At 47.1% G+C, this 23,159-nt stretch overlaps 1 protein-coding gene across 1 annotated transcript in view; it reads right to left on the bottom strand.

Moving 5' to 3' along the window:
- Positions 1 to 23,159, bottom strand: part of LOC119446044 (solute carrier family 2, facilitated glucose transporter member 8) — a 142,867-nt gene that overhangs the window by 106,737 nt on the left and 12,971 nt on the right. Inside the window, exon 3 of the mRNA XM_049663170.1 lies at positions 22,045 to 22,248. Within this exon, the coding sequence (XP_049519127.1) occupies positions 22,045 to 22,248 (204 nt within the window). The remainder of the gene's footprint in view (positions 1 to 22,044; positions 22,249 to 23,159) is intronic.

Genomic DNA, 23,159 nt, shown 5'->3' with positions numbered 1-23,159 from the left:
CACCGGCGCCAACGCCAGATTTTATGCCACACGGAGCCCTTAACGCTTTCGCGTTAAACTTCGCTGCATTAAACACTCAAATGGGCCTGACCCGGAAGGAACTTTTAGATTGGGTCGAGGCGGAGAGAAATCAGCTTCGGAAAAATAGACCAGCCGAGAGACAGGCTAAGCAAGAGGCTGATGAACGTTAGCATGAGATTTAGCAACTGAAGCTCAAATTACAACTGGCGACGAAGACTAACGCATATGTTCTAACTGAAGGTGAGTCTGTAGCCGCAAGCAGCGCAGTAGTCAACCCACAAGAAGCTAATCCCAGTGTTTCATGATCCACGCAATGATCTTGAGGCATACCTTCAACGCTTCGAGCGCGTCGCATCTGGTTAGAACTGGGTTCAAGAGAAGTGGGCAACTGCTATTACCGTGTCTCTTAGAAGCCCTCAGCGTCATTGACAGTATTGTAGCTACAGATGTGCTGGATTGCGATAAAGCTAAGAGAACGTTTCTACTAGCTTCCGGCTCACCGCTCAAGGCTACCAAGAAACCTTCCGGAAAACCCAAGCTGACAATGACCAAACCGCTAAACAACTTGCAGCCAGGCTGCGAGATTATTTTTACCGATGGAATGAGATGCTTGATGTGCCAAATACGCTCGAACGACTTGGTGAGGTGATGATTTTGGATGTTTATTTCGTGTTGTCCCTCTACACTACGCATCTTTTTGTGCAAAAGAGAGAGTGTTACACACTTGACACGATGGCTAAGGCTAACTGATCTGTTCGTTGAGCCGTAGGGCCTCCTAAACATAGGCAAAGATGCCAACACAAACAACAAACTAGGGCCTGCGGTAATACTAGCCAATTCACCGAGAAGGACGAAGCAGCTGTGTTTTCTCTGCACCCGATTTGGACACCGAGCTTCCCACTCCAGGAATTCCAAAGACTGGTAAATCTCCGCCGTGCAATGAAGCTGACCACGCCCGATGAAATGAGATGCCTAATGTGCCAAATACGTTCGAACGGCTTGGTGAGGTGATGCTTTGAATGTTTATTTTTTGTTGTCCCTCTACTCTACGCATCTTTTTTGTGCAAAAGAGAGAGAGCGTTACACTCTTGACACGGTGGCTAAGGCTAATGGTCTGTTCGTTGAGGCGTAGGGCTTCCTCAACATAGGCAAAAATGGCGACATAAATAGCGAGCTAGGGCCTGCGGTCATAGTAAGCGATTCACCAAGCCGGATGAAGCAGCTGTGTTTTTCCTGCAGCCAATTTAGACACCGAGCTGCTCACTGTAGGAATCTCAAAGACTGGTAAATGTCCGCTGTGCAATGAAGCTGGCCACACCCAAGAAAACTAAGATATGCTCGATGGGCGAGCACTAGCTTGCATCCTGCTCCGCGTCGTCCTAGTCGTCAGGAAAAGCACAGGCACACAAACCAAAATGTGCATCTGCTAGGCGTTCCCCGCGCATGAAACACGACGCAACACAATAGAAGATGCCACAAGGCTCCACGAGTTCGTGTGTTGCTCAAGGTCGGATATTAGAAAAACCTGTTAGCGCTTGGCTAGAGACAGTAATACAGTTGTTAGACGTGGCCTCGTCCCTGACTGTTTCCTTACCGCTTTGTACTGACAGTTTAAAGCTGTTAGATGCCACCCTGCAGTGTCACCTAGAAACATCCGGCAGCGTATACTTCTTAGACTAGGCGACAGTGCTCTGTCTGTCTAGTTCCACATATCCTCTTTCGGCAACTATTCCAAATGCAAGGATCCATGCCAGCAAGACAATGAGTAAAAGAGTCCTGCTAGAGTACAGGATGACCCATGTGTGGATGATCATATGAGAGAGGACACGATGCCTAACAAGCAGGCTTTGGTTTCTGCCATTGCCAGACCGGGTCTGTTCCATTTTCCCCACGTGCCCCTTCCTGAACATAGCACAAGTGACAAGGACAAATCTTCATGAATGACAGCATGAGGACAACTCCCTGAACACATATTTTCTTAAAGGCGAGAAGAAGTTTACGTCCGGAAAAGGCCACACTCATTCATGTTTTATCTGAGAAAGCCGTGCTTTACCCTGGATTCTGTCTGGCTTCTAGAGAAGAACACTGTGTACAAGAACGAGTACGAGTACTCGTTCGTGTGTACGAGTGTGTACGAGTACAAGAACGTTGTGGTGCCGAAGAAATTCCGAACATTTATTTTCCAATTTGCACACAACAGTAGAATCACAGATTTATGGGCAGTCGGTGATCGATCGAACGCATTTTGGAAGACCTTACTGGCCAGAAGTACAGCTGCAGCGAAAAAAGATTGGCAGAAGTGGCCGATGTCCAGAGCAGGTAAATTGCGGTACGCGGCACTCGCGTTCCCGTGCACACTGGTATCCAAGGTACCACATGATTCATCCTTCAAAGCACTCTCATTTTCGACGTGCTAAGAAACAACAGCGTCGTGTGCCGCAATAAATGTGCTCGGGTGATCGGTTACTTATGCTAATCTTTTTCCGATGCAGCTGTACATCGCGATGTTAAGCGACTTGTAAAATCCTTTCACGCCTGTCAGCGAACAACTCCTAAAGTCGTTGCAGAGGCACCTCTTGGCCGAAAGCCCGTTATTCGTACTGCGTTTAAACGCGTGGCTGTTGACCTTGTTGGTCCCATTTCACCGAGATCTGAGATGTGAAATCTCTACTTGCTGACAGCGGTCGATTTGGCAACTGGATACTCCGATGCCGTCGCCTTACCTGCTTCGACAAAGCACATGTTGCGCAAGCCCTTGTAGATACTTTTTTCACATGTTGGTCTTTCAACAGATATAGGGCGCGATCTTGTACGTGTTCCAAAATGGAACGGAGGCGTTCCGTTCCATCGAGCCGCACACGATTGGTCAATTTGATTGTTGCGGTTGAAATTGACCAATCGTGTGCGGCTCGATGGAACGGAACGCCTCCGTTCCATTTTGGAACGCGTACAAGATCGCGCCTATAGTCACCGACCAAGCAAATATCTTCGCTTCACAACTCACGTGAAAAATTGTTCGTCTGTTGTCTGTAAGGTTGCAATGAACAATGCTTACTGTATGTAATGACGAATAGACTCGTGGAAAGGTACAGCACCCACGTTCCTTGGACACTAATTTGCACAATTGTACTCTTACAGCCAAGTCTCACAAGCGGCTTTGGGCTTCTCATCGTTTGAGTTGATCTACAAACGCAACGTCCGCGGTCCTCTCACAGTTCTGCATTACAACGTTCTTATAGGTCCTCTGTCGTTTCGGATCGCTCATCTTTTAATGCCGAAACACAGCCATGAAAAGGTACATGTCTACCTCTATTTCTGACTATGGAGAATGCATTTGCCCAAAAGCCACATTGCAATGTTATTGGAGTTAAAATATAGTTACTATAGTAATGATTTTTCGATCGCATTGTTGAACAACCCAGAATTAAAAGGTCTCCCCAGCGTATTAAGAACGCTACTGCTGGTTATGCGTCGAGTTTCACGAGCTTAAAAAAAAATCGAGGTACTAAAGGTAGCGTAGCATATGTGATGCGTTGGAGTTTATATTATTTTAAATTAATCAATAAGTGAGTTATTAAGCTTTCTAATGCGCAAAAAAATAAATGCCGCTGTTTTAACGCAGGTGTATCTCAATGGTTTACTTCTTAATCCCCTAAAAAAAGAAAAAGATCTCCATCTGCCTCCAGGCGCATGTGGCCTCTTGCGAAACCGAATACGCTCCTTAGCATGCCACTTGAGGAATGACACTGAAATGAATGCACAATATTCGAGCAAACACATTGTTTCCATGTAGGTAACGTGGGTTTTGGGGATGTTCAAGAGACGGTTTCAAAATTCAGCCTTCGTTACGAGTTAGCCCGGTGCCAGCAGACTTGTCACAGCTTCCTCCCCGACTGCAAATGCCTTGAAACCTGCTCCTCGTGCGGCTCGTACAACGGGCCGATGAGAATCTGCTCTAGGGTTTGACCCCGCGTCTCAGGCAGAAAGACACTGGTCAGCAAAGTGCCCACCAATGTTGTCAAACTGAAGAACCAGGCCAGCACAGAGAAGAGGCGGGTTTCGACCAGTGCGTGCGACACACACGTGACAACCAGTGCACATGTCCAATTGAGCGCCGTGGCGGCGCCCAGAAAGACACCGCTCTCACGGCACGGCACGAGCTCGGCGCCCAGTGTCCAAACCACGGGACCCAGGCCGACCGAATAGCCTGCGACAGGGATTGCTCCAAGTGGTTAAGGCAGAAGGCTGATCTAGTTGTTTTGAGTATGCTGACATATTTTCAGGGCTAGAAAAGGGGCATACAAGAAGCAGGCAGGAAGGGCGCCTGTCCTGTCTTCTTCATTCTCTGTGCCTATTTCTAGTGTTGAAAATATGTAGGTTTGCACTGTATTGAGGCATAAGCTTAAATACGCCCCGACTAACGCTAAAGCGCTCGGATATCATGCACTAATCAGACCTACCCGCCGGGGTTGCTCAGTGGCTATGGTTTTGGGCTGCTGAGCACGAGGTCGCGGGATCGAATCCCGGCCACGGCGGCCGCATTTCGATGGGGGCGAAATGCGAAAACACCCACGTACTTAGATTTAGGTGCACGTTAAAGAACCCCAGGTGGTCCAAATTTCCGGAGTCCCCCACTACGGCGTGCCTCATAATGAGATCGTGGTTTTTGCACGTAAAACCCCATAATTAAAGAAAAAATTATTACTAATCTGACCTGAACTCAAGTTTGCATGTACCGTTTTGGACAGTTAGACCAAGATCAACGATAAAAAATTACTAGAAAGGCTGCGAGGTCAATGTTTGCCTAATTGTCTGTGTAGGATACTGCAAAAGAACCCCCTAATCGACCTCCATAAAATATATCTACTCGACGTACGAAGAAAACATTTGATGTTATGGTTCCTTAAGGTGCGTGTTAATTAAGAATCAATAATTAAACCACCACAATTTCTGCGACCCTTAACGACCAGATAGATACACGTGGCACCACCACGATATTGTGAACACTAACAACTTGCTTTGCACGAACATACACATTTAGGTTTTCTCTTTTGCCGCGTACGATACATGACTGGAAATGCTTGCTGCGAACATTTTCCGAAATTACTATTCATTTTGTTCTCCCTTACATTGTATGATCTGTTTTTTTATGATGGTTACCTTGCTTGGAGCTGGAGTCTGCAGTATGTATTGAGTAATAAATAAATGAAATAATTTAGTAAAGAATAGTGGGACGATACAATATCGCCACAGCTGCACGCAAAGCTTTGCTAAAGCCTTCGCCTCGCCAACGCTTCGTCGAAATAGGCACACTTTCCACGCCTGCGCACATCTAGGGTCCTGATAACAGCAACAGCTGCAATAAGTAGGCTGCGTGACACGGAAAAGCCACAGCTCGACATACGGGCCACTCAACAAGACTTGCTGCGTGGATCATGGATCGCCGCACCGCAGCTGCGGCTGCCACTCTGTGCTGTAATTCATTTTGTGTTCGTTATTTTCTGAAGGAATAAACCCGCGTGTATTCTCTGTTTCCATTCGTCGTTTCGCAATTCCACAGGCGCCAACTGCGGAAATTTCTCATGGATCTGAGATCGGAGCGTGAAGCCCTCCATGGTGCATCGGTGTTTACGGCCTTCTGCTGCGCGACACGCAGTGCCCGTGTTAAGGTGGCCAGGGGGTGCAAAAACGCTAATAATATTCCGTAACTGTGAGCAATGTAACTGACTCGAGGCAGACAGATTTAAAGCGGACGCCACCCTATGCGAGGCTCCTCAGCCACACCAATAAATTGCACGTTGATGAAGCCAGTCAACCAATAAATAAATCAATGCAATCACGGAAAGTGTCGGTGTAATCTCGCGGCTGTCTGTGCCAAACCGCACAGGGATGAGCAGCATAGGTGTTTCGTAAATTAGTAGTTATAAATGTCGGTGTCCGCGCCTGCGATAGCTTGAATAAGTGTTTTCTTCAGCAATAACTTTGCTCCTTACATTAGCATTAACATGCCCTCGATGGCACAAACTGTAGTACCTGATAGCAAAAAAAAAAAAAAGAAAGAAATTCAGATGGGGAGTCGGCTGCTGCAGTCGTCCGGCAGATAAAATGAATCATGCGAAGCAGGCACATTTATCTGCACTTCGTACTTCGAGCTGTGAATAGCCATATGAATGGTTTATTATTGCTTGACCGTACGGGTAGGATTAGTTGACTTAGCTAGTCGCAGTGATGGGAGTAGCTTACCGTGGCTGTTGGTCCAAAATTGTGGTGCCACAACAATGTAGCAGTGACATATTGATATTATAGGATTGTGATTACAATAATTGTACTTTGCGTGGAAAGTCTGGAATCTGTTGAAGGGAAGATGAGATTCTGGTTTGCAGTACAGCTGTTGTGGTCTCTAGTGAGAAAGAACCATATAAGGTTGCATGATTGCTGTGTGAATGACAAGGACACATTACAGCAATGTCCCGTACAAGACTATCTTTGCAGGTTTTTGCGCTGCGTTGTGGAGCGGGATGTGCAATCAGGCGGCGGCGGAGGCGGCAGCAGCAGCATAAGCCGCCGCAGCAGCAGCAGCTTACAACACAGAAATTAGCTGCACAACGGCGGCTTTCCACAGGAGACGTTCATTTCCATGGGATGTGGTATTGTGGTGCGCTTTTCTCCCTTTTCTTGCATTTCTTTTTTCAGTTAGAGTTATTCACCAAATCAAGCCAGTAGTAGTACGGCAATGGCTTGCTACTAATACACCTTTCCCTTTATTAGGTTGAGACCCAACCGTCTCAACATTCGATGTCACATTATGGTATGCACGCATGGATGGTCTGTTGCTTTTTTTTTTTGTTCGTAACAAACAGAAGAAGCCCTGCGTCCTTCTCTTCGAGTTGCCGTCGTCTTCCGCACTGATTTAAAGTATGCAATAATGCTTGTACACCGAACAAGCGTTCAGATAGACCAGAATAGTATTGAATAGATGTATTGTGTGCATCGCTAGTGTCTATAAAAACAATTCTGTTGGTAACTTTGAGAACACAAAGCCCGGAACTCAGGACAAGGAACGAGAAGAATATATCTGTTAATAAGATTATGAAATAGTAGGATAGCTAACCTTACCTATAATAAAAACTCCCAGGAAGACATTGGGTAGTCGTTGGCTAAGCGAGTCTCCTGTGGCTTTGGCATTGTGGAAGGCCCCGAAGGCGAACATGGCGAGCACGCACACCACCGAAGAGATGGTAAGAAGGCGGCGCCTTCCCACGACAGCCATTATGGACACTGTGCACATAGTGACCGTCACCTGAAAGGTAGAGAGAGGGACCCGTCGACGGGATGCCCTCACATTGAGCATGAAAGACGATGTCGCGGCCCGAAATACAGCTAACTGAAAATGTCTCAAGGCCACCAGGCCACCGTTCTCCTAATCAGCACTGACGAACTGAGGCGTCATGGCGCAGGGCTCGCGATCACTCATATGATAAAAGGGTGGGCTTCAATGATGGTACAATCGAAGGTTGAGAAACGTTTTTAGTCCTTCTTTTTTTGATATAGGTGTCTGTTTAAGTGACTTCATCATGATAGCTGATTCCGCCTACTCCATCTCACTCAGCAAAGGAATAGATATGTAAAATAGGCCGCCTCAATGAAAGAAACAAACTAATATTCAGTTCAAGTAAGCACAGTGTAATACAAAATTTGTACAAGCACCAGCTATTACATCATGTACTTGCGCAGCCTCGGAAAAAACTGAACTCTAATGCAGAAATACGCGTGCATACAGTAGCTCATTAACATTATACAGTAAACATCACTTGTGTTTTATGGAATTCTAACACTTCGGGAACCCCCCCCCCATTTTTGCTTTTCGAGGGAATGTCGCAGTCAACTTGTTGGCAATGGCACAAATACTTTTCGTCGAGTGATAGTGGCTGTCTACCCAGATTATGCATTTCATTGCTTAGTATTTTTTAAACAAACTTTTCTTTCTTATGACTTATGTGTGTTTGAACCGTAATTTTCGAGACCCAATCGAATGCGAATTGAACAGTGCCCGAAGCAAATCGAATGTTGTATTGAATAGCATACAAACAGTTTTTTTTTAATAGGTGCTGGCTAATATTACATCCAACGTCTGCCACAATTTTGTTTACAGGTACAGTCAACCACAAAAGTTTGCGGACCACGCGAGCGCGTGCCAGACTGCCTATCCGCGCCACCTAGCGGTACGCCACCTAGCGGCGACAGGGGCGCTCTCCCGGATATGAGCCCTCTTGGTACTCGCCTGCCTGTTAATTTTTTATTCCCGTGCATGACATTGTTAGTTCGTTGTGTTGACGCAGAGCGCTGTCTGCGATAAGACCGCCACATATCTGGCTTGATAGCAGTATCGGAGCAATCACTGCAACCTTTGTCGACTGGTGTGCCAGTGGGTAGATAAGTTTCACGAAGCGCTGCGACGATTTTTTTACGCGACGTTTACTGGCGCACTTTGGTTGGCAGCATCTTGGTCCAATGAGTGTTGCTGCTTCTGCGTCTTGAGAGAAAGGGTAGGGAGGTGTTTCACTGTCATCAAAAATAAAGAAAAAGCGGATGCATAGAAAATTTTCTTTCACACATAGGCGCATCTTCGCATCAGTCGCTGAAAACGTAGTAGACTTGCTTCAGGCCACGTGGTGATTGCCTATTTGGAAAGATGCCGCTGCGTGTTCCACTTGACGAAAGAAGGCACATTGTGCGTTTATTTATAGAGGGAATACCTCAGCGCGAAATCTGCCGCCGAACCAACAGGAGCCGGACTGCCGTGAATAGGATTATTCAAGCTTTCCGCGACGATGACAGATTCACAGATATGGAGCGTAGTGGGCGTCCAAGGGCCACGACTGAGGAAGAGGACCGCCTGATTACGGCCGCCATCGTGGCTGATCCTTTTCAAAGTGCAGAGGATATCCGAGAAGCGCTCTCGCTCACGGTATCGTCTGAGACTAAGAAGGCTGAGTGAGCTTGGCCTGCAGTCTTTCGTAGCAGCACAGAAGCCCTGCCTCTCAGACAGCCAGCTACAAGAACGACTCATGTTCGCTACAGCAATGAAAGATTGGACAACAGAGAAATGGGTCGATGTCATCTTTAGCGACGAGTCAACTTTTTCCACGCGCTGGGACCAACGGAAGCGGGTTTGGCGTCCACTAAACTGCAGGTGTGTTTACAGTGTATTGGCAGTTAATTCACGAAGCTAATTCTGCATCACAACATGTTTCACGTAAAATGAGCTTTTGGACATTACGAGATTTCTCTGTAGTGGTATTATGTTGAAAACATTAACGATTGTTTCATAGTACTACTTACTCTGAAGCTAATTAAAAGCTGCCAGTGGGTCTTTCAGTACTATCTAATGATGTTTGAACGTTTTCTATTGCAACTCTATAACAGCATTATAAAGTTCATACGCAAGAGGAATCCCAACATTTTTAGACGCGCCGCTGGAACCCAATTGTATGCTATTTCTTGCAGATATCTGCCTAATTACACACAGAGTGTTCTATCCAGTGGACGGTGTTCCGTGAGCGTGTGGGGAGCAATCAGCAAAGATGGCCTTGGTCCCCTTGTGCGTCTGGAAGGGCCCTTCACTGCGTCACGGTACTGCGACGTCATCACTAGACACCTCGTTCCGTATGCGCTGGACGGTCCCTTCAGCGACGGCTGCTATTTTTTTCAACACGACCGCAGCCCGATCCATAAAGCCGTATCGTCCAGTCATTGCTAGAAGAACATGCTGTTTGCCAGCTTGAGTGGCCTCCATGTGGCGCCGACTTGAATCCCATAGAAAATGTCTGGGGCATGTTGAAGAAACGGCTGTCCACACGAGCCAACCGCGGCCGCATGGCCGATACGCTGTGGCAAGCGATCGCACAAGAATGGGAAAGCCTGCGCGGTCGACCGGAGATTACTGAATCTTTGTACGAGTCGATGCCCACACGCATCAATAAGGTGCTAGAAAACGGCGGACATTTCACTTCCTACTAGATCATTGAGAGACCTATGTTTCATGACACTTCTGTAAATGTCTTGTGAATAAATTCATCCCCTTCAGACACGAATTATGATGCACTGTCTGCAAATGCGTCAAATGCGCATGGCATCATTTCAAGACGCTCACTATTACATTCCAAGAAAGAAGACGAAGCAATGTGCTGTTTTGTGCGAGTTTCAGTAAAAAAAATTAATTAGCGTATAACTCGTTATCTAATTATTCTGAAATCCGTCAGCTTCAATGCTTGCATAAAAAGAATCAACTATTAGGCCCGAAACGCATGCACACTTGCTTTTTCGGTTGTATTCGTGTCGACCGGAGAAAAAAAAATACTCTTGACGTTGGTCTTGGAACCCGGCACGTCCAACGATTGTCTAACATGGTAGTGTCTCCAGCAAAGTGATCATCTGCAGCAATACGCAGGACAATGAAGTTAACTGACCGCTAGTTGTCCCATCAGGAAGCGGACACGAATGTGCACACTGAGTTTTAGGTCATTTGAAGAAACACGTGGCGTGGGACGCGCCTCCGAAGTTCGAGTCCCCAAACGAGGACGCCGTGTCGCAAAGGGTTATAAAGAGAGTCATCGCACCCGATTATTTCTTATTTTTCTAAATGTAACCACTATAGCAGCGCGGTGGTTCGGGCTTTGCGCAGCAAAACCTGGGCGCAGGCGATCAAATCCCGGCCGCTACTGTCACTTAGCGATGGGGGAGGAACGGAAAAATTCTGCCTACTGACTAAGCATCTGTGTCCCATGGCTGCCTCACCGCTCACTCACGCACTCACGAAAAAAAAAAAAACAGCGTGGCTACGCGAAAATAGAACTGATAACAGCCGAAGAATACGCTGTCTGATTACTTGTACTGATATTCTGCTCTCAAAATATAAGCAAGTAGCCCTGGCTAACAAAGAGCGCGTCACGTTGAAAGAGATAGGTAGAAAATATTTGCGCACAGTGCGAAAATAGACAGGCCATAGATTTAAGGAGGGATGCGTCTTCAACGTAGCGCTGCTGTCGATCGCTGGTGACGTAGCGGAAGTGTCGCGAAGAGGCTCTTGGCCACGCGCTCGCGTGGTCCGCAAACTTTTGTGGTTGACTGTACGTTAACCGGATCCGGCAGTTCTTTTATGAAAGTACAGGTGCCCACAAAATAATTCGGAACGCCGGACCGGTGGCCTTTCGCCGGCGGAGCGCGCCGATGAAAGGATAGTGCCAGGGTCTGCGCATGCGCGGTCACCCTAGCAAGCTCGCCTCGCTCCCCAGTGCATGTAAATAGGTGTTACCTTGCTCCAAAAGAGTAGCGCTGGGTACCTTTTAGTGTTGTCACCGCGGGGCTGTGCAGATGCGGTCTTTAAAACGCTGTGTGCGCGATGGGGTATGGGCGTCTTGCGCTGGAGTTTGAGGTATAGTAGCGGCGCCTGGTGGCGGCGAAAAACGTCATCTGGGTAGTACCAGCTTGGAAAGTATTGAGCCCTGGCTTTGGCGAAGCACGTTTCTAACCCGCGTTTTGCGACGATTCGCACTATTTTCTGCCCTGTTTAGAGTGCGAAAAGGCTCGTCACTTCTCACAGACCATGGCGACCAGGCTGCGAGCTGGCCGCAGCCTATAGTTTTACGAAAACAGACTCTCCGTGTGCCGTGGGACGTAATGCTGGAAGCAGAAGACATCGGCTACGCCGATCCGGAGAGACCTAGCTCAGCCTCGAAAAAGCGTCTCCGTCGTTACTGCTGCGTCGTGGGCTGCCATGAACAAGAAATTCTGAATCCCAACATCTGATTCTACCGTTTTCCTTCAAGGCCTCACGCTGCTGAGCGTTGGGCGCGCTGGATAACTGCAGTTCGTCGCGCTGGGTAAGCGAAATGGAAGACCGACATAGCAGCAGGCATGGCTTGTGATTCACGATTCGAGACCCGGCCACAGCGACAATTAACAATTCGACCGGTGCGAAGTGGTGAAGTGACCACGTGTGTGCAAATGACCACTAATGGTCGGGCTGATTCGGTGACAATTCACTACCCCACTACCAGCAGCACAGGTTAGAGAGTTGAATGTGCTCATCCTCGACCTCAATCCAGCACGTTGAGGCAGCACAGCAAGGTAGTATTGATTACAGCACATCGATGTTGGAGCGCTGTCATTAAAACCTACATCAAGCGAGCAGTGCACGAGCGCGCGCAGCAGCGCGATTGGCACGTACGTACGTTACTGCGAGCTTATCAATTGCTAGACAGATGGCCGCTACTACAGCGCAGGCATAACTACTTGTCTAGCGGCATGCAGTCAACAAAGATTTCAGGAGGACCCGCCGTTTCGCGGCATATCGAAAGACCGCTGCCGTCGCGGCGCGTACGATCGTGCGCTCGAGCAGTTCGTACACCGCGGCATGCTGAAAGACCGCTGCCGTCGCGGCGCGTACCGTCGTGCACTCGAGCAGTTCCGTACACATGTCTGCTTATCGCTGCTGTGAATTCATTTATCGAAAGCATTTCCTCACGTTTGTATGCCTGAATCTAGCAGCGTGCAAACCTTACCTGAAGTTCAACTTCGCACGTGCGTGACTCGCTTCACTTGCGATTGACACCGCACGAAAACTTCACCGCTTATTTCTTGAACGGCGTACACGTATTCGGCGTTGCATAATTTCTTGCCTTTACGCAGCATGCCACCCATGGAAAAATCTTCGGCACCCGATATTCGCTGCAAGCCGTGGTACAACACAACCGAAAGTGGCGGGTCCGTATTGTAAACGTGCTTCCCGAAGCAGACGACCGAGCTTGGTACTACCCAGTTTCGGATTGAGGGCGCTTTTTAGCACCATTTTTGCAGCGCCCCCTGGGCAACGCAAGAGCCCCATAAGCGCTCGGTGCGTGCGCGTTAACGAGAATCGGAGCCTTTTAAAGCGAAAGGCTTAACTGGCTCATTAGTCGCGGAATGTGACCATCGTCGACAACACTTGCGGTATGAAAAATCAGAAAGCGGCATACTACACCAATACCGTTCAATAAAGCATGTAAAAGTGAATTAGGCCCCGAGTAGCTAAAAGTAATTAGGAGTAATTAAGAGTCCCAAAGGATAATTAAAAGTAATTATAATAATTAATAAGACCAAAACACGGACATCATACGACAGCTATGAATTACTAATGAAAGAATTACGATTACTTCAAAGTAATTAAGGGTTGAGAACAGTAATAGAGGCACTTAACATCAATTTCAGACTCCGTGTTAAGACTCGTCAAGCCAAATTAAGACTAGGAATTCTAAAGCGCAGTACATATTAATTAGGATCAATTAAAGACTCCGTAACAGCAAGTAAGAAATGAATAAACCGAATTACGACCAATTAATAGTTATTTAATTAATTTACCTACATAAGCAAACAATCGCAAATGAAATGACGTCAGCGCATTGAAGTTTTCGCCGTCAAAGTCGTCTTAGTAACTGATATGGGACCACACTGAACTTTTTTTTTTAAGCATTTAACTCACACAGCTGAACACCCCCTTTATTAGCAACGTATCACCACACTGAACGAAAAATTGAATGTTCGCGCCAACCACAGCAGACACGCAATCAAGTGTTAGAGTGCTCAGTACTAAATCTGCAACGAAGCGGCCAGATTTCGTAAATAAATAGCGCACTATGTATATGCGATGTTCATTGTGACTGCGAAGCATTGAAGAGACCTTTATTATAGTGCCGCATGCATAAGATTAATTCCTGTGCGTGAAATTGGCGTGTTGGAATACGCCGTCTGATGTCATTTTGAAAACTTTTATTACTGCACGCAGTCATCCTTGTTGAAGGAGCCATCGTGTTACAGTCAAAGTTGTGTTCTTATTCGCAAGTAGTAAATGCGGCTCGGAATATAATTGCACAAGGACTAAAATACATCGCGCAACACGATAATCCGGTTGAAATGTGCGCTATACAGTGCTGTTATAGGCTAGCCGTGGCGCTCGCCAACATGAAAGATAAGCTATGAATTCAGAGTTTCTTTAGGCGAAATAATTGATTCAGATATGCAAGACATTAGGTATAATCAAAAGTAGGGTATGGTGAACTCACTGGTCACCACTCAGTTATCAGCACTCAAGGATTCCGAATATCCACGCAAGCTATCCAGAAAGCAAGACTATCTCTTAGAATGAATGAAGATTCCGACGAGAATACGCCACAAGGTCTACGCGCGCGTTTCGAGATCACGCTGCATAGCGCGCGAGCACGCTGTAGCCTACAGGGACGGTATTTTGTAGCGATGCCTTATGCTTTATTCTATCCTAGTCTTCTCATCCACCGCTCACGGCCGGTTGATACCATTGATAACGTTAGCGGACCGTCGCTCTGACCACTGACCAAGTGCGAAAAGCGCGAAAAGGCATTAGCATCGGAAAGGCATCGCTACAAATACCATCCCAGGCCCCGACCACCCCCAGATGTGTTGTCGCAGCGCTAAGAGGGACAAAGCGCGAGATTTTGACGCAAGGCAGCGCCTATCTAGATGCACTAAGGAGCGAGGCTTGCTTGCCTTGGATGCCGCGCAGATCAAGGCTGTATTTTTCCGCGGGTGTGCTCCGCCGACGAGCGGCCACCGGTATGGCCTTTCGAGGTATTTTGTGGGCACCTGTACATACGTCCAACCTTTCTCGTTGGTTTCTACATGTTTCACTTACGGTATCTTCGACTGATCGCATCCATCCCCCGAAGCAGAGTCGTGCAGATCCGCCGTTCCCCGAACTCAGAGGTAAAGGACAAGCGCGCAAGCCGAACGTGTGAGTCGCTATCGGAGGGGGAAATGGCAGATGCGAAACCACGTGACTACTGCTAACGTCCGATGTTTCGCCTATCCAAAGCTAAACTGGCGGATGCGTCGTTGAGCCGCCAGCATGCTGTGGCCTAGGTTGCCTAGGCTACGGTGGACGGTCGCCAAGAACGGCGACGCTGTGCTGTGATGACGTTGCTGGAAACGCTCTCATCTGGACGACTGCTCCGACGACAGGGCGCGGAGCGCCTCAGAGCGCTCGACGCGGGAGGAGAGCGATCGAAAAGAACCAGCCGAACGCAAGGCGCGCACCCTCTTTCAACCAGCCGAAGACAACGCCGCTCGCGAGAGCGATCAAGAGCGCTCCGACGCGACCAGTCGAAGATACCATTAGTATATGTCGGGCTTAAGCACGCTTAACAGCTATATACTATATTGAACGTTTTCAGCGTGAACACGGGGTCGCGTGGCTATCAGTACTACGAGCTAGCTGCACCGCAGAATTCTTGTGCGCATGTGTGACAAGAGTAGCATCCCTTCGCGCGCATTACGTCATCGGAGCGCTCGCAGGTCGCAAGGTCGATCCACATAGGTCGCGAAGCTTCGGGCGAAAAGCGGTTCAGAACCAATTGTCACCGACATCAGCAAGGGTGGTTATGGGAGCAGCGATTGAAGCGCGACTATGTTTGGGGGGAATCAACACTGGGAAAGAAAAAAAACGTTTTTAAAATAAAGCGAGACGCAGTTAGATTCATTCAACGAAAATAAAATTCCTAAATCATTTTATATATGCATGGTGAGAAAAGATACAACTGTATTTTACTGGATCATTATCAATATATACCTTTTTTCAGGGCCCACCGTGAGAGCGCCCATCGATAGCGGCGGGCGTTGACGCCGCTATATCTTGCAATGCCATGCAACTCTTGGAGTGCGTGGAAAGGCGCTCGTAAATTTCACCTGTTACAATACGCCCCCCTCATATGTGTTGTGTTGCATGTCGACGTTTGTCTGAATTAGGTGACGCGGGTAGTTTTATTGTTTCTTAACCTGTGCAGTCAAAAGTAGTGAGTTGCGACCGTCAGATACTTGTTTACTTTAGTTGTTTTCGTGCAACAGCACTGGCCGACGGGCTTGGTGTCCGACGAAAGGACGAGCACTCTACGCAATATACGCCCAAAGTGTTCGTCGGCCTCCAAAGAAAGTATGTTCTGTGCAGCGATGCGATTTCGACACCCGTACGGCTGATCTTTTCCGGCATCGCTTTTCGCGCTGAAAATTCGGAACGCCCATGAAGTGGAATGGCGGGGCATTTGAATATACAGCTCTAATGGCAGGCCTCCGAAAACAAATTTCGCGCCGATGAGAACAAAATGACGTCACTTCTGTATTTGACGGATATGACGTCCAATTATTTTTTCTTCCGCCGGAAGTGTTCCCTCCTCACACAGATGGCGCTAAGCCCCATGAAATTGTAAATTGTTTAAGCACATTTACAACTTAATAGCTGCTAAATGGGATCAACTACTGCTTGCATCTGGATACTTGGTAAAACAGCCTTCGGCCGGAGCCATTTCTGCCATTTTACACTCGAGTAAATTATAGACAAACCACTATGTCCGCTCTCAGATTTCGCTACTGTTCGCAAACAAATGCTCACCCCTAGAATGCAGTGGTAAAAAAATTGACGTTCCAATACGGCTCCTTTCATGGACCTCTATAGACATTTTCACGAGGCTAATACTTTGTTTCTCGGCCTTAAAACTGGACGTAGCTGACGACGAGCGCAATGACGGGACGTCAAGCATGCGAAGCCTTTATGCTGCACCCACTGATCCCGGCCACGGCGGCCACATTTCGATGGAGGCGAAATGCAAAAACGCCCGTGTGCTAGCGTTGTAGTGCATGTTAAAGAACCCTAGGTGGTCAAAATTATTCCGGAGCCCTCCACTACGGCGTGCCTCATAATCAGAACTGGTTTTGACAAGTAAAACCCCATAAAGAAAGGATTCACCCACTGAGCATGCGCAGAACTTTTCGTCGCCGCCGTTAGACTGCACTGGTAGTAGGGAATGCCACGGGCCACCTTGTACATGCTCAAAAAGATCACGGTAGTACACGTTTTCCTCACCTCAGCACTTTGTGTCTGTTGTGGTTTGTTGTGGTGTAGCGTATACCCGTGGTAGCGCAGCCCGAGCAGATCGGTGTGCTCATCATTGCTGTAACAACTGCCGTATTTGCTTCCATAGCGGTGAAGCGCGCTTTCAGATGGAGAAAAATGCATTCCATTCTGTGCCCCTCGACGCGATACTATGACAACGTGTGCGATTCGCCAATAGAGCAATGCTGCAACTATGCTTCGCTATCGATCCACTAAGTGATTGGTGAAAATCCGTCCGCGTTACAGCATTTCACAATTATGAAGATGTCGAAGCCGAAACTGCAATCCACAAATTAACAGAATCATTAACTAATGAATGCAGAGTAGCGCAACTCTTCTACGTGCTGTTAGCTCCGCTGACCGATCTTCAAGTCGTCTTAGTTTTCTTTCGCGAACAGGCGCGAATGACCCTTGTCGTGCCGATCGCATTGTCGCTGAGAGCATTCCTTTTATGACGCTTCTTCGAGAGACTGCTTTAATCATACAGCGAGGCAGATCAATAATAGAAAGTTGAAAATTGATAGCGCGAGTTACGTCGTCGTATAAGACGACCTAACTAATTTCTATTTTCACTCTGCTTTGTCTAGTTAAAGTAGCGAAAGATCTGTAGATGGGACTTTGCGGCAATGGGATCGCGAATGCACGTACACTAGCTCAATTTGACGGTAACCAGTGCCAACGCCGCTGACGGCTCGTTTTTCTAACATGCAGTGGCTGCTTGCGCGCAATATGGTTTAGAATAAAGGTTGGAGTAGAGCCGACGTAAACCACACAAGAGCTGTTTTTAGAAAGAAAAAAAAGCGGTACAACAAAAAACATGCGACAGAAAGTTGAACTGTTTGCAGTCAGCGATTTTACTAACAAGTACACAAACTATCGCAAGTCTGCCGTTTTGTTTTGTAGTTAATTTTCAAGGATGCTTAGTTTTTAGGCACATCACCTACAAAGACTCGCATATAGGCTAATTTTCGCTTTGAGTGTACAACTGATTAAAAAATTGTTTTTAATGGCGCAAAGGCCTAGTGATGACCAAAGAGCGCCAAATACATAGTGGAGGGAGCTTACAATGGTACATGGAGACAATGGCGTAACATGACCTAAAAGCGGCGTAAAATAAATCGCTGTTTAAATGCGTAAAATGTATACGTAAAATGTATTGTACGCAGTTAAACTTGTGTCTAGTATAACGCTGTTTTGGTATTAGTGTATCAATTTGTGTATTTCATGTTTTATTTTTTCCAAAATAGGATGTCACTGCTTCGCAGCGCTTTGTAGGTAGTAGCAACTGGTCAGGCTGCTTGAGTACAGCTTTTACTCCCACCATGCTTCATGTATAGCACATGAACATAAGCATTCAACTCAATCTTGGAGGCAATCTGCTGTGGGTGCAAAGACTGGACGAGCCGAGATGGCTCGTCGCTTTACGTGCGCTGCTTTCTCGCGAACCTAGTGTTGGAGGTTGCGTAATATCAAATGCCGGCCAGACGTTGAAGCGAGAGAGCGAGAGGCAGTCCGAAGAAATCGCTCCCCGAGGACGGAGTTCCTCAGCGCATCAGTGTTGCGACAGCCAGTGTTCGTTGTCATCGAGTGACATCTGTTCAGGTTTGCCAGTGCGCGCGTGACTCGGTAAGTGATTAGTAAGTCAATGTTTATTGCAATTGATACGGCTGATGAAACTACGAACCTGGTTTCGTGAAGTTGTCTAATACATTGCTATGGCTATTATTAATTCGCTTTTCGGGTGAAACTTACGGTTTTTTCTTCCTTCAAAGCCATTTTCTTAGATTTTCAATCCAAAATTGCGCTATAGCATTATATTTTCATGCGTAAAAGGCTAAGGCATTGCTCTAACCAGGAGACCTCGGAATAGTACTCTAATGGAGGCATGGTAGCTGTAGGGACTTTTATTTTATCAATTCTCTACTGATGAAGCTTACAACCACAATTTTGGCCAAATGGTGAGTTTTCCTGTTGTAACAACAAGCGAGAACTAGCCCTGGCTGAGTTGGCACCAGCTCATTCTCCACTTTTCGCCAGTCCTCCGACGGAGTATCTGCTTCCTACAAATGAGAGGCTGACAAGCGAAAAGCTCTGCTGTCGCTATATTTGGTGCAAACCACAAAATGCGGTTAAGTCTCAACAGCAAGACTGGGTTGATGTATCTCAAAACAAAATTTGCTTCGCTGACTTGAGATGGCCACATCTCAAGCCATACTGCGGTTCAACAAAGGCACAAAGGCATTTGGGAAGTTCTAGAGGTGTTGTGCAACCTTCCGACTTGGGAATTGATCGGTCTGAGCAACCAGACAGACCACAGAAAAATCAAGGGATACTCTGAACCAGAGACAGCTCAACAAAAATCTCGTCACTGCTGTGTAGTAAGGAAAGCGCAGCTGCAGGAGCCAGCTTCCGAGGGTTCGGGGTGCACCACCTACGGAGCAGTATTTTTTAGTTTTACACTTTTTTTTTGCAAAGAACGATCTGCATTCTGGCCATATTTTCATGAGAATTTGTGTTCTGCAGTATTACTACGCATGTTTAGAATCTTTCAACTTCGTTTAGTCGCTTTATTATTTTCTCAATCTTACCCTGTTCGCACTATTTATCCACACATTTTATGTAGTTTGTGTGAGTCAACCTTGGCGAAGTTTTGCATGCACATGCACCAGGACTTGTAGAATGCAAGCATTCAGGTTTTATTTAATTTGCGGCAAATTTGGTCAGGGTAATCTTAAACCATTTATGCATGTTCTGGATAACGCTTTTCCAAAGTAAAACTTTTCTTTTCAAATAACAAACCTAAAAGAAAATAATGATGGAGGCTCCTCGCAATTATTTGTTTATAAGCAGCAATATAGTCTTGCGCCTCGACAACGAACGCCTCTTATAGCAAAATGACCCGTATAACCAAGGATTGATTACGTCGCGGCTGAATTCCTATCTTTCATTTGTATTTGAATGCCTCTGCAACGAAGACCACTAAAACAAATTTGCCTGTACAACGAAGGAATGTGGGCGTCGCGAACTGCAGAGGTTTTGCTTTACAACGAACGGCCAAGTAGTGGCGCCACCACTGCCCTCCGCCGACGTCACCAATGTGCGAGCCCTAACTGCTGCGATAGCGCTAAATGTACAATCGCGAGCAAAAGTTTTGGGAGCACGGCATCAGCAAAAAATTTAAATATATTCAAGCACAGCTCCCCGGCCTCGAATTGGCTTAATACATTGTATTGGTCAAACACGTGCACGTAGGCGCGCGCCTTTGATTTCAGCCGGAATGCCCAGGCTGCAAAAAAAAAAAAAAAAAAAAATTGTGGCACCTTTGGTGCACAAACTTTTGCTCACGACTGTACGTCCCCGCGCACTAGAGGGAAAAGCCGCAGGCGGAAGAATGCGCCAACACTGGCATGGCCACACTTGCAAGCGTCTTTTCCGCCGCGGCCAGGCCGGGGATAGATTTTGCTCTCAACTGGAATTACTGGGGCATGATCAGCGACGGTGAGACAGGGTGTAGTTCCTTGCCACGTTTAGCTACGTGTATTAAACCGCCGCTTCTCATTGGTTTCACTAATTGATGGCGGGAGGCATGCCTCAAAAAACCGCTCCGCGGCAGGAAAATGTTGCCACTCGCCCGTTTTCGCGGCCCGCTTTCTGTCGCGCGCGGCTTGCCGCATGCGATCTCCCGCTTGTGTGGACGTGCCTTAAAAGGCAGCGTTAATGACGCACATCCAGCAATCAGCGGGCGCGAGGGCTGGCGAATACGACGTTATGACAACATGATAGTGTAATCGTAACTGACAACCAACGACGCCTTCAAAGCCATCTAGAGATGGTCGCGAATACGGATAAAAGCCACAGGGATGAAGATCATGCGAACCAACCAATAATTTTCACGGCAAGGGAGGTGATAACGGCACTCGGTGACTGCTGCTTTGTGTAGATCCTTCGTTTCGCTGAGGAGCTGTTTGAACCACGGTGCAATAAAATTGGCTGCGGTCGCAAATTCTGTGAGGTGAAGTTTTTACAAAAAAAATTAGCTACTCATTTAAAGAAGCCTCTAATTAATTCATGTTAAACAATTTCTTATGTTTAACGTACTTAGCCTGCTCTATTGTGAGCGGTACGGAGCACGACCTTTACAACGAAGTCACCTGTATAATGGAGGATTTAGGAGGTCCCGAGCACTTCGTTATAAAGACATTTGACTGTAGTATATTCTATAGCAAAATCCTAGGTCTAGTATGAAGCCCAAACTTTGGACAATACGACACCCTACTTTTCCGAATTCCAGGGGGTACAGAAAAATAAAATGAGATATTCAGGAACTGCAATCGTTCCTGTCCCTTAACTGGTAGCTTTGTTTCCTTGGGGGCTGTCAAGCGCAGTGATGAAATAAGTGGTCGATCAGGCAATGTCGTTGGAGCCAGCGCTTTGATAATGAGACTTGTCTTTGTCAGGGAGCAAGTTCTTTTCCTAGCAGCGCTTATGCAGGCGTAGCTCATTCTCTCCAGCCATCAATGACGGAGGAGGAGGAGGAGAACAAGCTGGCGCACAGAGTAAGACGAGAAAAATGATAGAATTTAGGAAGAAAAATGGGGGCGAAGGAAATGTACAAAAATCAGTTGATCTTGTTATAAAAACGGAAGAGGAGTTAGGGGTGCGGCCGCAGTTTCTTCCAAAAAGCAGGGTGACAAAACGTGAAAAGGGTCCGTATGTGCAAGCAGGCATTGTCAATACAGTGAGCTCAGTGTTCCAAAAAACAGGAACCGACAATCTACTCTTTGTACATTCGTACAACGAACAATTTAGTTTTTTTTAAAAGAAAAAGTAAAGTAAACTGAATGAGTACAAGACCTTTTCGGTTTGAACGCTATGCAGACGCGGTGGTGCCGAAATGGAGTCCTTGGGCTCATGTTGAGCCGGCGTACGACTGCTTACTCTGAAATAGCCGTCAGGTCTCCGCACCGGGTGATTATCATGTATGAAAACCTAAAATAATTAAGCCCTCCGGCAATGGAGAGCTCACATTACATGCTGACAGTCCAATAGAAAGAGTGAGGTCTGCTCACCTGAAGGCTGGCAATGATGACGAACGTTGTGGAGGCGCTCACGAAAACTCCGGGCGCGGAGAACACGGAGTGAGCGTTCAGGATGACCATGCTGATACCTGATAACTGCTGGAGCAAGTACACGTGCACAGCGAGCAGGAAGTTCGAGGCGGGCGTGGGTAAGATGGCAAACAACTGGTCGATGGCCTGACACTCGTTGTCTACCTGCGCGGACCCAAGGATGGTTCGAGGGCAAGGTAGATAATGACAACTTTTCTCTAAAGAACTCGGTTAGTGTTTAGTTGTTACGAAGCGCGGCAGCGCGGTGGAAGGGACAGATGCAGCAGCTACACAGATCTTAAAACAACGTGGCAAGCCAGCGCTCTCCTATATGCTTCGTCATATTCTGCACGTGCCCTTTGTTCCATAGCTGCGTGGGGGAGATGCCGTGAGAAATATTAAGATGGCTTAACGTCCCAAAGCAACACACGAGCTATTTGACATGGCCTAGGTCGGTAGTGGCAGTGGAATGCGACGGCTAGCTTGATTTCAGGTCGAGCACTCGCGGCATGTCAGCTGCGGCGAGGTGGGCGCCATTCTCAAGGGTTTGGTTCTTTGTGGCACCTACTCTGCAAAAGTGACAAACCCCAGTTGTGCCACATAATTTTTAAGTGTTTTGCCTCAAATAATAAAGGCATCAAAGAAAAATAATCATTCGTATACTGCCCACTAGAAGCGTCGGTGGCACTGGTCGACAGAAATTGAAAAAGTTGTGCATTTCAGTTTCGTCCAGAGCTGTATGGAATACAATTTCTGGGTCTACACACTACCGCCAGGAGTTCGTGCAAATAATCAAGAGATAAATGGCGAGATATACGGTAGAGCTCTTTATAGAGGCCCGTGTAATTTTTTTGTGGTTTAGAAATGAGCGTGGTAACCCGCTATGATTGCTTAGTGGCTATGGTGTTGGGCTGCTAATAAGCGCGAGGTCCCGGGATCAAATCCCGGCCGCGGCGACCGCATTTCGATGGGGGCTAAATGCAAAAACACCCTTGTACTGAGGTTTATATGCACGTTAATTATTCCGGAGTCCTACACTATGGCGTGCCTCATAATCAAATCGCGATTTGGGCACC

This window comes from Dermacentor silvarum, chromosome 1 (assembly GCF_013339745.2).
Source record: "Dermacentor silvarum isolate Dsil-2018 chromosome 1, BIME_Dsil_1.4, whole genome shotgun sequence".
Taxonomy (NCBI): domain Eukaryota; kingdom Metazoa; phylum Arthropoda; class Arachnida; order Ixodida; family Ixodidae; genus Dermacentor; species Dermacentor silvarum.
This window is presented reverse-complemented; position numbering and strand designations above follow the sequence as displayed.